Below are 13474 nucleotides of genomic sequence, written 5' to 3'. Positions count from 1 at the left end.
ATATATATATATATATATATATATATATATATATATATATATATATATACAGTATATATATATATATATATATATATATTGTGTTAAGTTAACTTTTCACCTTCCTCACCAAAGGACAAAATCATGCTGAAAATACTAAATATGTTTTGTATAATATTTCTAATATTTCACCCATCTAAGCTGTTAAAGTGTCATTGGTGCAATTTAAATGCTGTATGTTCCACCAATGTGATGAATGAAATCTTCATAATTCTACACATTTTTATAGCAGTATTTTTACTCTGAAATGGGTTCCTGTGTCTCATAGCTCTACTGATTAGACCAGGGGTTTACAAACATTAATATGCCACATACCCCGCAAATATGATGATCTCCTTCTGAGAGAGATATAAAAGGCAATTCATGGTTATCTATTTATAATTGATATATAACTAAACAATTTTTGTCCATTAACATTAACAATAAGTGTTTATAAACTGCATTTTTTTCTACACACATGCAATTATTATTATTGACAGCAATTGGTAATTAATTCACTACGACAGTCTCATGATTTCTGACCAGTCTTTAGAAAGCAAAATGAAACAGTAATAGTATCAAGTTCTGTAATTTTATTTATTTAAATTGATTTAATTGACCATTTAAAAAAAAAAATTCCTCCCCTTGTGGCTCCCCGAGGGTCCCTGGACCCCAGTTTGAAAACCCCTGGATTAGACTACGGCATGGGGTCTAACAAGACATGGTAGTTTTCACATACTGTTGAAACATACTGTCTTGATATGAATTATCATCTGATAATTGTTTTATTTTTCTTACGCCACTGTGGTCATTTAGCACTTCAAGCAGGCTAATGGTTGGTTGGTAATTTTGTAACATGCTGTTCTATATAATGACATGATACTTGAGTCTGAAAATGTATGTTAAGTGGTGTCTTTTAACAGGAAAACATCAAATAAATCTATTAGAGTATCCTCAACGTAGTGACTCATGCAAGGATTTTTTTTTTTATCACACGATGGCATCAAATGAAAAAGTAAATGACATAATTCACTTGTTATTCCTACGAGACAAAACTAAGGAATTTCCAACTGCATTTGGACATGAACTGAATACTTTTATTACTTTGAATTACATTTTTAAACGTATGGATAACTAGTTCATTGTATCTCAGCTCATACCTGAAAATGTGAGTTTCGTTTCGTAATGTCTCCCAGTGTTTTGAACTGAAATCTTCTGAAGTGGATAGTGGTAAGTGAGGGGGCGTGTCTGTTGTCAGGGGTCATGTGACCATGAAAGTCATGTCACTAGTATAAATCCTCTGACAGACCACGTACTGCTTCTCTCCAGCGTTTCTCACGGAGGCCTTGTATCCGGTTCGGTCTGGCTGTTACGTGAGCCATGGCAGGTAGGCAATGTTATGAACCGTCACATATCGCCTGTGCTTGTAAAATGAAACGAACGCCAGTTGTGTTTGCGCAAGTAGCATTAATACAGCCTGTAGCACGCGCTGCCTCGGAGGTAAGTTAGCAGAACTCGCTGGATATCAGTTGTCTAGACTTGTCCTTTTAATATTTGACGATATACACAGGTTAGCGTTTGGTCTATTGTGTAAAAGGCCTAGTCGCGTCTCCTACGCAGTTGTTTGGTGCGCAGTGTTTACGGTTACATTCACTGGCCTGTCATGCAGGAAGAGAAGAGCTGCCGTTAGTTTGTCACTTCTATCGCGCTTGAGTTCAATGCGGCAGTGCAGAGTTATCAGTCTATCACACAGCCAATGCAGTATTTAGAGCGTGTTTTCTTTTGCACGGATGGGTTGTAATCAGTTCCTCCAACATGTGCTAGTGCATCATCAGTTATTGTTAAATGAACGCAAATATGAAAAATGTCAAGTGCCCTCAAAAATAACAGCATGCATGAGAGTTATGCACATTATTTTCCACGTTTAGTGTCAAATAAAAAAAAGTATCTACAATAAACATCTATCTCGTATTATAATGTGTATTTTTTTTTGTATTGCATTTTTCCTCCAACAACGCTTACAGCGTATTGTCTAATTTTATACGTTAAATAATTATATAGAGTAAATTTTCTGAAAGAAATTGGCCAGTTGTATATTTCTTCAACAACAAAAACTTCCCCAAGATGCCGAAGCATCATTTTAGGTGTCGCCAAGTACCGCACAGATGGAGACCCGGTCTGGATGCGCGAGTGGAACGCACATGGTTCCTCTACTTCGCCCAAAACGTTCTGTTATCGTTCGGCTAGGACTCCACTCTGGGATTTCTGGTTTCTCAGTAGCATGGTCTGGGAATAGTATGCAAGCCCCAGTGCTGTTATATTAACTGTAAGTCCTTTTGAAAAGCTGCTTGGCCAGTCAAATTTGAGTATTTAAACTAACTATTGTATTTCCTGTGAATAAATACTACTTACAAGAAGACGAATAACAAAGTGCATTTAATAGTAAAACTTTCTACACTATAAACGGGCATGCTTGTGATTGTGACAAATTTAAAATTACAAACACCAGTTTGCAGGATAACAAACTTTTTCTGTGCAGCCAATATAAATGAATGTGCAAGGCTTCCGGTGTCAGACACTTCCCCAAAAATATTGCACCCACTCTTAGGTTTAAAAATAAGATGGGGAAATTGTAATTTTGCATGTGCAATATATTACATAAATTAGAATGCATACAGTGAGTGATTTAATTTTTTTTGTGTTACTATAGACCAGGCTTTTGTCACCCTTGCCACAACTGACAATTATGCCAAAGGAGCAATGGTACTTGGCATGTCCTTGAGGAACCACAACACATCGAGGAAACTAGTGGCTCTGATTGGCCCCCATGTCTCTGAACCCTCCAGGTAAAGTGCTTGCTGGGTTTTGTAGCACGGCTTGGTTTTCAACTGTTTTGTGTTCTGTCACAGGGTGTTTGCTGTTGTCCACACTGCAGAAGTGTGATCTATAGATCAATCAGTCTCACTTTGTGCTCTGTGTGCTACATTACAGAGCAGTGCTTGGTAAGGTCTATGATGACGTCAGGCTGGTGGATGTGCTGGACAGTGGGGATGCTGCACACTTGGCCATGATGAAGAGACCTGACCTGGGCGTCACCTTCACCAAACTCCATTGCTGGACTCTTACGGAATACTCCAAATGTGTGTTTATGGATGCAGATACTCTAGTGAGTGCTGTCTTATAATGTTAGCCATGATGTTTTTATGGTGTCTTTGAGAGGTTTTCATTGGTCTTCCCTCTTGTCTCTAGGTTTTGTGTAACATAGATGAGTTATTTGATCGAGAGGAGCTCTCTGCCGCGCCAGATCCCGGCTGGCCTGATTGCTTCAACTCTGGTGTGTTCGTCTTCCGTCCCTCCAACGAGACTTATGAGAAGCTTCTCACCACCTGCTCAGAGAATGGCAGCTTTGATGGCAAGTGACATTCTTTAGTGTTATATTTGTTTGAGAAGCTGTAAGGGGTGTTTTAGCATTGCATAACTGTATTGAATAATGTTTTGGAAAATACGATTTTACCATATACTTTGGAATTCATTCAAAAATGGTTCCTCTCCTCCCGCACGTCTAGAAGATATTTAAACCCTGGGTTGTGAAAGAGTTGCGTAAACTTGCTAGGGTTCAACATGGCCATGAGTGAGTTCTTTATCAGGCATGTAGGCCGAACACAAGGTGGCTCTGTGATTTTTCTTTTTTTGGGGGGTGCACCACACCACCTGAGGGAGTTATTCCTGGGCTCTGTGTGGGATGAAGTAAACAAAAGCCTCTCAAATGAGAGACTCCTGCAAGACCCTTGTGAAATTGCTTTGCTTGTACTGTACAGGAACTCTCATTCAAGTTATTTTTACTTGATTACATGTAAATTCAATCCTTGTCTGTTTTTATGACAACTTGTGTTTTAAGATGTACTGTTTTTGGCACTTCAGTATTCCTGTGCTTTGTTAAAAAGCACTCCTCTTTTTAGTTAGAGAACTAATCTTAAACAAAGAATTGAGCCTCAGAAGTTATCAGTAGGCCTCTTGTTTTGAAGGTCATGGAGGCAGTTGTATTTCTGTTTCATCTTCGTATCGCTCGGAGTTGAGAAAACCCATGTTGCCTCATGTTGTTATCTTTCTGTTATATATATATATATATATATGTATATATATGTATATATATATATATATATATGTATATATGTGTGTGTGTATATAGCACAACATGCAGAGGGATCTCGTAGTGTGATTGATTAGTCCCAGTCACCATGTCACACAGCCTATGGCATATCTCTGATTGTATGAAAATATCTGGCTTCTATTAGGGAGATGTTCACTCAGAAATGAAAATGGTCATTTACTCACCCTCATGTTGTTCCAAACCCATAAGATTTTGTTCATCTTTGAAGCACAAATGAAGATAATTTTAACTGAACCGAAGACATCTGTCCCGCCATTGAAAGTACCAAATGCGTCAAAGTTAATAAAGATATTGTAATGGTAATCCATATGAATCAGACTGCTTAATCCAAGCAAGCATGTTTGAGCTTCCTTTTACCATATTTAAGGAGCTGTACAGTGGAGGTCAAAATTAGAGAACGTTCTAGAAATACTTAATCTTCACTCAAAATTTGAAGGAATATTAGCTGTAGGCATAGCACTGATCTAGTAACATGGTTGACAAAACTAAGGCATTAACAAACCTTTATTTAGAAGATAACAAAGTGATCAATTTAAGAACCGTAACCACTGTAGCACATAAGATTACAACTAATGTTTTGGAGGGCTACAGCTGTCAGAAATTAGTAGGACGTGTAGAGGCCCCTGCTTTAAATGACTTCAGCACATCTGTGGCCGCAGGACATATCTAGTTTCTCACACTGCTCTGGTGTGATCTTTAATTATTATTATCTTATTTAATTAATGTATCTAAATGACGACAATTCGACCGTGTCAACCTTTGAAAAAGTTTCATTGGAACATTTAAATCTGCATTCGTGCTCCGAGCAGACAGTTACCATGTTTAGGTAAGAAACAGCTTCACAGTCTTTTCAATTACACAATATTTCTGTTTTACAGTCATTCATATTCCCACAGAAATACTGGAATGAAAGTTTATAGTTTGGATATAAACATTGATGTCTGTGGTAGAGCAAAAGTAATTGGCGCTTCAAATAACATTTGTGTGGATTGCATTGTTTCGCCATTAGGTGGCAACAAGAATTTAAAAAATGTTTGTCATTGAATCATTCGTTCAAGAGATTCGTTTAAAAACACTGATTCATCTAGTAATGAAACAAATGAAATATTTGAGTGAGTCATTGAATCATTCATTCAAACAACTTTTTCATAATTTTAATATAAAAAAAATTGGTGTATTAAATATATTTTAAATGCATATCCAGTATTTTAAAATGTTTAATAATTAATTCAAATTAATTGAACACTTAAATAATAGTGATTCTCAATTTACCCAGAATCGTGCAATCGTTTAAGTCCACTCTTCCACTCAAAACTTCCCATTTTGCAGTGTGATGGGAACATTTGTCTGGCATGAAAATTGCAGGCTGATTAGAAGATGCTTGCAGGGAAGGAACCGCATGTTGCTGCAGGAGGTTCTGTTAAACACCATGTAGCTGTATAAGAGGCCCCCCCCCAAACCATGACATTTCCTTCTCCACCTTTCACTGACTTTATGCTCTTGGGCTTCAGTCTTTACCCAGTTTCTCCAGCCAAACAATGTTTCCCATTTGACCCAAATAAATTAACTTGCTCTCATCACTAAAGTGAATTTTGGACCAGTTCTCCTCTCTCCACACAGCATGCTCCTCCGCAAAGGTGAGCCTAGCCTTTTGATTCTTTCTGCTGATGAGAGGCTTCGTCACTGCAGAGTGCACTTTAAGAGAAGTCGGACTAAGTGCTTTCACACCTGTAGATCGATTGCTTTGTTCCGAAACTGGGATTAAAATTATTACAATGTTGCTTTTTATTCTTGGTGCGGTTCGCTTTCACACGGCAAAGTTTCTAAACGGATCAAATTTGTTAATACAAGTCATGAGCGAGTAAACAGTTCTCTCATTGGTCAAAGTTCAATGCTTTATTTTCTGGGATTCCACTGAGTAGCATGTCATCCGTCAGGATGCAACTATAACCGCTTCGCTGGCTTGTTGTTGTGTGTGGTTTTTTTTTTTTTTTTTTTTTTTTTTTTTTTTTGGCTGTCGTTAAAATAAATTATCATTTTGAGCAGGAGTCCAGGATTGATTGGGAAAACATTTTTAAAATGCACCTACAAAGAAGAGCAATAACCTCGTTTTTGTTTTTGTGTGTGTTTTTTTTTTTTTTTTTTTTTTTTGTGGCTGTCGTTAAAATAAATTATCATTTTGAGCAGGAGTCCAGGATTGATTGGGAAAACATTTTTAAAATGCACCTACAAAGAAGAGCAATAAGATGCCATTATAAAATAAAGTGCGCTTTGATTTTTGAATGGCAAAGACGTGCTCACCCACAGATATTCACAGGCTCATTTTGAGGTATTACCAAAACAACAAAGCTGATGCTTTTCACGGAACTTGCGTAATTACCCATCATAAATTGTGATATAGCCTGGTTCGTTGGATCGGATCGCATCGCTTTCTCACTACAACTGAACCGCACCAGAGTTAGTTTTCAGTCAAGCCGAGACCACCTCGTTCAGACGATCTCGGACCGATTGTTTTGGCGCGGATCTGAGCGCGATTGCCGTGTTCACATATGCCCAAACAAACCGAGCTAAGGGGGAAAACGCACCAGGTTCCGAAACAACAGGCCAGGTGTGAAAGCACTCTACTACAACCGAACCGCTCCAGAGTTCGTTTTCAATCGAGCCGAGACCACCTCGTTCAGGCGATCTTGGACCGATTGTTTTGGTGCGGATCCGAGCGCGATTGCCGTGTTCACATATGCCCAAACAAACCGAGCTAAGGGGGAAAACGCACCAGGTTCCGAAACAACAGGCCAGGTGTGAAAGCACTCTGAACATGCCGAGACAGATCCTTATCCTGTTCAGCACTGAACTGGCAAGCAATTCCAGCTGCAGTGTTGAACCGTGTTGAGCCTAATTGAAATCTGTTCATCATATAAAGTGTCAGAAGGGTTTGGAATTAAACTGCCTGATTAATAAGGATTCATTAAAAGATCAAGTTTAATTTTGGGTTTCACTGATAAAAGTCTTGGAACGACATTAGGAATACATAATTGATGACAGAATATTCATGTTTGATTGGTCTTGTCATGTATAGGACACCATGTGCTTTTTCATATGTAACGTGACTCACATGTTCGCTGATAATCTGAGGTCAGTTTTCTTTGCTTGCATTCCCTTTGTGAATGCAAGGGTCAAAGTTAAGCAAACAGCTAAGCAAGTGACTCCTGAAGCAATCTGACATGTGTGTCCCCCCTCCTCAAAGCCTCAGTTTGCTTAACTGCTCATTGCTTCATCTGTTTAAGGAATATTACAACCTTCTGTAAATATTTTTCCAATCCCAGTGAAGCTCCTGAAACATCATCTTGACTCAAGGACTGTGCTATTTCTCATTCAGTTTTTGTCTTGTTTTCGTTAGGTGGGGATCAGGGAGTTCTCAACAGCTTCTTCAGCGATTGGGCAACGGCAGACATTTCAAAACACCTTCCGTTTATTTACAACCTCAGCAGTATTGCCATCTACACCTATCTCCCAGCATTCAAGCAGTGAGTGAGAATTAACATGCTAGATTTCACAACAATTTCATTTTGGAAGTTGGTGTTCCTGGCATGTGATTGTCCTTGCTTTGAAGTGTTGTCTTCTTTTGTCTTGAGTTTTTGTATGAATGTTAGATTTTCTTGCAGATGTTATGTATTTGTAGTTTGTGTGAATGTTGCCAAGGTCAAGTGAAAGCCCAGTCACATAGCAACATTGTAACGAGATGAATCCAGCACCAGAAATCCTTTCTGTTCCTGGACTTGCACATCAACTTCCTCCAAATACATACTGCTCTCCAAAAATAGTGGGGCTATTTTAGGGTCTTTACACAGAGCCTAAATGTCCTTTTGAATAGTTTGTTACATGATCTTTTTCCATGAGCAACACACACAGTTCTCTGGTTAGTCAAGCCCCCATTAGATATGCCACAAACTGACGAATAACCTGAATATTCCTAAGTAGTGACTAACTTCTGCTTTTAATAAAATTACTTTTATAGGACGCAGATTTTTATCAGTTTTGAAAGTGTTGAACAGTGTATTGTATATGATTATAGTATAGTTGACAGGTCACTTTTTAGCACTTCCGGTTGGCAAGTGTTTGGGATTTCTGAAACCTTGTTATTTTGGCGGCAGCGTTCTGATCATTCCTTTTTCTCTTAGATACGGCCGTGATGCCAAGGTAGTTCATTTCCTTGGCAAAGTCAAACCGTGGGATTACAGTTATGACACCACAAGCAAAACATTAAAGGGGCAGTCACCGGATGCATCTGACATGCACCCAAACTTCTTGCTGCAATGGTGGGAGCTTTTCTCTTCTTCAGTATTGGCCCTCATGAAGGAGGAATATGGTGACCAGCCCTTCCATTCCGGCTGCACAGAGGTAAGCAACAGTTTCACTGGTTCTGCTCTACTGCCGAGAGTGGCACAATGATAATTTCTGTAGTTTTTTTTTTTTGCCGGTATTGCCGACTCAGATTTGTTCATTTTTATCCTTTGGGAATTAATTGTATTGTATTTAGTAGGTGCCCAATAACATAGTTCATTCTTATTGAATTTTAATAAGATAAAATAGGCTTTTTATTTTTTTTGAAATGGCATGCACTAATCATACAAAATAAAGGTGCGTTCACAAAAAAGGTCCATCGTCTACTGCAGGGGTTCTCAAACCTCTCCATAAAGTACCCCCAGCACTGTACGTTTTGTATGTCTCCCTATATCTGACACACACACTTCAGGTCTTGCAGTCTACACTATTGAGTTGAATCAGGTGTGATAGATGAGGGAGACATACAAAATTTGCAGGGCAGGGGGTACTCCAGGGGCCTCATGTATAAAACTTTACGTAGATTTCATCCTAAATGTGTGCATACAAAAGTGTTCAGGTTTATAAAGCCATGCGTATTCCAGAACTTGCGAAAAATTCCCTTTGTAATACCCAGTCGGCGGAAGATTGTGCATGCATGAATCTCCTCCCCGAAATAGCCATGTATGGAGCTTACAACACCTAGTTTTAATATGCATAACGCCATCTGCATATAATTTCCATGCATATTCCATCCACGTGACCATGTTTAACGCAGTTAAGGGTACAATACGTTAGGAAAATATGAGATGCGTACTATAAATGCTTTTTGAGACATCACATTGCTATTCAAATTATATGCAATTCTGCCTATAAAGTAAACCCATTTTAGAATGTATATTTGAATGGAGATGGGCCTTATTTTTTGCAGTGTAAATAACTGCCCGACTCACCGTGTCAATAACAAAAACACTTTGAAAATAAAACGTGCATATCTTAGTTTCCTTCAAATTCTATATTTCACAATAAGTCACCGTATTGGGAAGAGCACGAAAGGGGTTATCATTAGGCTACTGTCTGTGCGCGACACCTGTGAACAGAGGTTCTAGAGTACGGTCATCAAACCTGTTCAAACCAGCTAATGGAATGTTTGATCAACAAGTGCATCCTCATGTCTGTCGTTACCATGTATGTTCCAAAGCATCAGACGTTCTGTAATCACATCAGTAATCGTTCATGCAAAAGTATTTCTTAGAACATGAGTTTTGCTATTTGGAACACAATTTAAAGCGGAATTGTCATGCGCCAAGCAATCCTCGCTGTGATTTAAAAACTTTAAATCGCATACCACAGCAAAATAGTTTGAAAGCAGCACATCCACTGCAAATATTTCTGTTTAAATTCATATAAAAATGTTGTAATTTCTGGATGATAATTTCATGAAATTTCAGTGTTTAACTGCATTAAGTCATATTTAATCTAAATGTGTATGTCAAATGTAAAACAGACTTTAAAATCATTCTGTTTGCTTCCTTATTTCGCTCACTCCAGTAAAAGAGTTTTTAAACGCATGGTCTAGAGCAGTGATGGGCAAACTTGGCCCTTCCAGGCCACTTTCCTGCAGTGATTTGATCCAACCCTGATATGACTCACCTGCCTGTAGTCTTGAAGGCAATGATTAGCTGGTTCAGGTGTGTTTGATTAGGGTTGGAGCTAACCTCTGAAGGAAAGTGGCTTGGAAGGGCCAAGTTTGCCCACCCCTGGTCTAGAGTGTCCGTATGGAGCGCGCACATTTACGCCTAGTTTATATTTTATAAATCCCGATATGAAAATTGCATACGCACATGTCCATGACCATTTTGTGCGTACGCAGTGTTTATACATCAGGCCCCAGGACAGGTTTGAGAACCACTGGTCTACTGTAAGTAGTGTAGTGATTTCTGAGGTCACTTTCAAACCAAGCATTTTTCTGTTTGTCAACGCAGCAAATCTGCTTGACTTCAACAAAATTTGTGTGGGGAATTTTCTCTCCTGCAAAATTTTAGATTCTCTTGAAATAACTGGATTTTGTCCATGGAAATTTGGCGACCAAGAATGCGCATTTAAATGGGCCCAATTTTTGGTTTAAACTCTTTAAATGCAGTTTACTTGCAAATGACGACGTAATCTGATTTCTGAATTATTAGCTACATATTTACTTCTCATTTTTAAATAATCAGATTTGATCTGAAAACCATTGAGTTTCAGTTCTTTGATCAGTAGTGCCATAACCTCTGAAGGAAAGTGGCCTGGAAGGGCCAAGTTTGCCCACCCCTGGTAACTGGGACAGTTATAAAGGGCGATTAAAGTAGCCCGTATAACGAAGACTTGATAATTAAGACCTACAGCTTTACTGGTTTAGTTTAGGCTCCAGGGGTAAGGTCAGTAACTGTGCTCTTGGACTGTGTATCCTGGGTAAATATGAGAAGGTGAGGTGATGCAAGTAGTTATCTCTCTGAAACGCAAGTGGACATGCTCCAATAAGTGGGGTGTTTTCAAACCATGATGGATGTTTTCAGCCTCTTTATGTTCTAACCTTCTGCAGTCCAGATTTAGGGGTGGGACTTTATAATTTTAGCAAGTTGGATAAAGGGATGAAAAAATGCACACTGATTGGGAAACGCTGAGAGGCATAATCAACTGTAAATTCACTTCAAATATGGACAAAGTAATTTTACAAAACACTTGCTGCAGTTTTGGGCCTAGCTCATAAAATGTAACTGAATTAATTTATATGTAACATGTTTTGTTGTTACATGGTGTATTATTGCCTACAGAGAGAAAACTATTGTTTGAAATGAGTTTGGTACGAGTCTCTTCTGACTCATGGAATGACTTTCCATCAGTTGACACTCTTCATGTACTGTACTATTAATAAAATGTAAATACATGTGAAAATTCTATTGTTTGTGATTTTTGATTTTCTTTTTCCCACTTAGAGTGCTATTAACGTTGATGTGGCTCAGATGCACATATCCCATCATCCCCCTCCACCTCAGATGTCGTCTCAGGAGCGCAAACAGAAGTGGGAACAGGGCCAAGCTGACTACATGGGAATGGACTCTTTTGAGAACATAGAGAAAAAGCTAGATTCCTTCCTAAAGTGAGAGACTTGTAGGAACGGCTCATCAGATCTAGTTTTGTACTAGGGTACTTATAGGCCATGAAATAACAAAAAAAATAAAAATACATCCTCTAATTTTTTTTTTATACCAGTCCAGATCTATGCAGCTCAAAGTCTTGCACACTGTGATTGCAAGAGTTATTAGAATGACACAATATCTCACTTGCCTCATTTCCAGAGGAGTCGTGCCCCGAAACCATTCAGGCATTGTTTCTGATCTCCCTAAACGATACACTACTGTTATTTTTATATTATTTAAAATTCCGTAATGTAAATGTTATGGTCCTACAACTTATTTGCCTTTTGTGTGTTTGTGAAGATCAGAAATGTTTGGAAAAAAAATAGAGAAACATACAGCAAACAAAACGATACCAAACCTTGTAAATGTCAACTATACTGTACACCACTCCACATTCATCATCTAATGATCGCCTTTGCAAAGATATTGTGTTTACAAGACACTGTGTGCTGCCAACTCGCTTTCATTGTTAATACTGGCTCTGATACACATCAGCAACTTATTGTGTGAACCAAGATCACTCCGCTCTTGCCTACTGGGCAGTCCCTCCCTGTACCAGGAATAAACCACAAGGGTTTTGCTACACCTCTGCTGGTAATACTGTTAAAGCTGTAGCTGTTCATAACTAGTTTGTAACCTCTCTGTAACTTTACGCTCACCTGCAACATCTGAAATAAAGCACTAGTGATACGAGTCCTAATTTACTGTCGTTAGAACCAGTTAAATCTTCCATGAACCAACAATGACCACATGGTGTTTATTGTAATGAAAATAATCAGAACAACCATTTGAGATTAAACGGATATTGTGTACATGAGTTGAAAAAAGAAAAAAAAGGTGCTGTCATTATTAAAGCAATTACTCTGAAATGAACGGACAGCAAAGTTATCTTAATAAATCTAAATCTCCATGAGGGCTCGGATCTCCTCCATCCGAGCCTGTTTTAGGTCCTGTGGCTTTTTCACTCCGAAAGCCTTGTCCACAAGCTCCTGCTTCTTCTTCTGAATCTTCACCATGTTCTCCTCCACTGAGTCTTTCACAATAAACTAAATGCAGCCACAGAGAGGAAAGAGTCATCAATTGCAAACTTCCGGTCTTGAAAGGCCAACCACTACTCAAACAATACAGTACATAATTTGATGCTGTCAGTCTAAAAATGGTATTGTGCCAAAGTAAATTTCACTCTTGTGAGAATATTCGGTAATGTTTAGTATACGAACCAATTCTCACAATTAACTAGTTGCTTATTAGCATGCCTATTATTAACATATTGGCTGTTTATTAGTGCTTCTAAAGAGACAAACCCATATTCTGCATTCCTACTCCCAGCCAATACCTAAACTCAACTACCTTACTAACTATTATTAAAAAGCAAATTAGGAGTTTAATAGTTAATGGTTTGTTAATAACGAGAATTGGACATTAAAATAAAGTGTGACTGAATATTTCTAAAACTGAGTGACAGTTTGAAAGTTCTTTCAGTCAATTCTACCTTACAGTTGGGCCTCAGTGGTTCCCAATCCTGGTCCCGGATCAACTATACTGTACACCACTCCACATTCATCATCTAATGATCGCCTTTGCAAAGATATTGTGTTTACAAGACACTGTGTGCTGCCAACTCGCTTTCATTGTTAATACTGGCTCTGATACACATCAGCAACTTATTGTGTGAACCAAGATCACTCCGCTCTTGCCTACTGGGCAGTCCCTCCCTGTACCAGGAATAAACCACAAGGGTTTTGCTACACCTCTGCTGGTAATACTGTTAAAGCTGTAGCTG

At 38.5% G+C, this 13474-nt stretch overlaps 1 protein-coding gene across 1 annotated transcript; it reads left to right on the top strand.

Annotated features, from left to right (window-relative positions):
* Nucleotides 1-1302: 1302 nt before the first annotated feature.
* Nucleotides 1303-12249, top strand: LOC107585020 (glycogenin-1-like). The gene is made up of 7 exons (XM_016271828.1): nt 1303-1405; nt 2729-2864; nt 3010-3184; nt 3268-3430; nt 7587-7713; nt 8368-8587; nt 11488-12249. The coding sequence occupies exons 1-7, from the start codon at nt 1399-1401 to the stop codon at nt 11653-11655; spliced, it is 996 nt and encodes a 331-aa protein (XP_016127314.1). The 5' UTR covers nt 1303-1398; the 3' UTR covers nt 11656-12249.
* Nucleotides 12250-13474: the final 1225 nt, after the last annotated feature.

The sequence above is a fragment of the Sinocyclocheilus grahami genome, unplaced genomic scaffold (genome assembly GCF_001515645.1).
Source record: "Sinocyclocheilus grahami isolate Dianchi unplaced genomic scaffold, SAMN03320097.WGS_v1.1 scaffold5.1, whole genome shotgun sequence".
In the NCBI taxonomy this organism is placed as follows: Eukaryota; Metazoa; Chordata; class Actinopteri; order Cypriniformes; family Cyprinidae; genus Sinocyclocheilus; species Sinocyclocheilus grahami.
This window is presented reverse-complemented; position numbering and strand designations above follow the sequence as displayed.

Coding starts and splice junctions, on each gene's coding strand:
- LOC107585020 (XM_016271828.1), top strand. Junction 7,714..8,367: donor TATCTCCCAGCATTCAAGCA/GTGAGTGAGAAT, acceptor TTTTTCTCTTAG/ATACGGCCGTGATGCCAAGG. Junction 8,588..11,487: donor TCCATTCCGGCTGCACAGAG/GTAAGCAACAGT, acceptor TTTCCCACTTAG/AGTGCTATTAACGTTGATGT.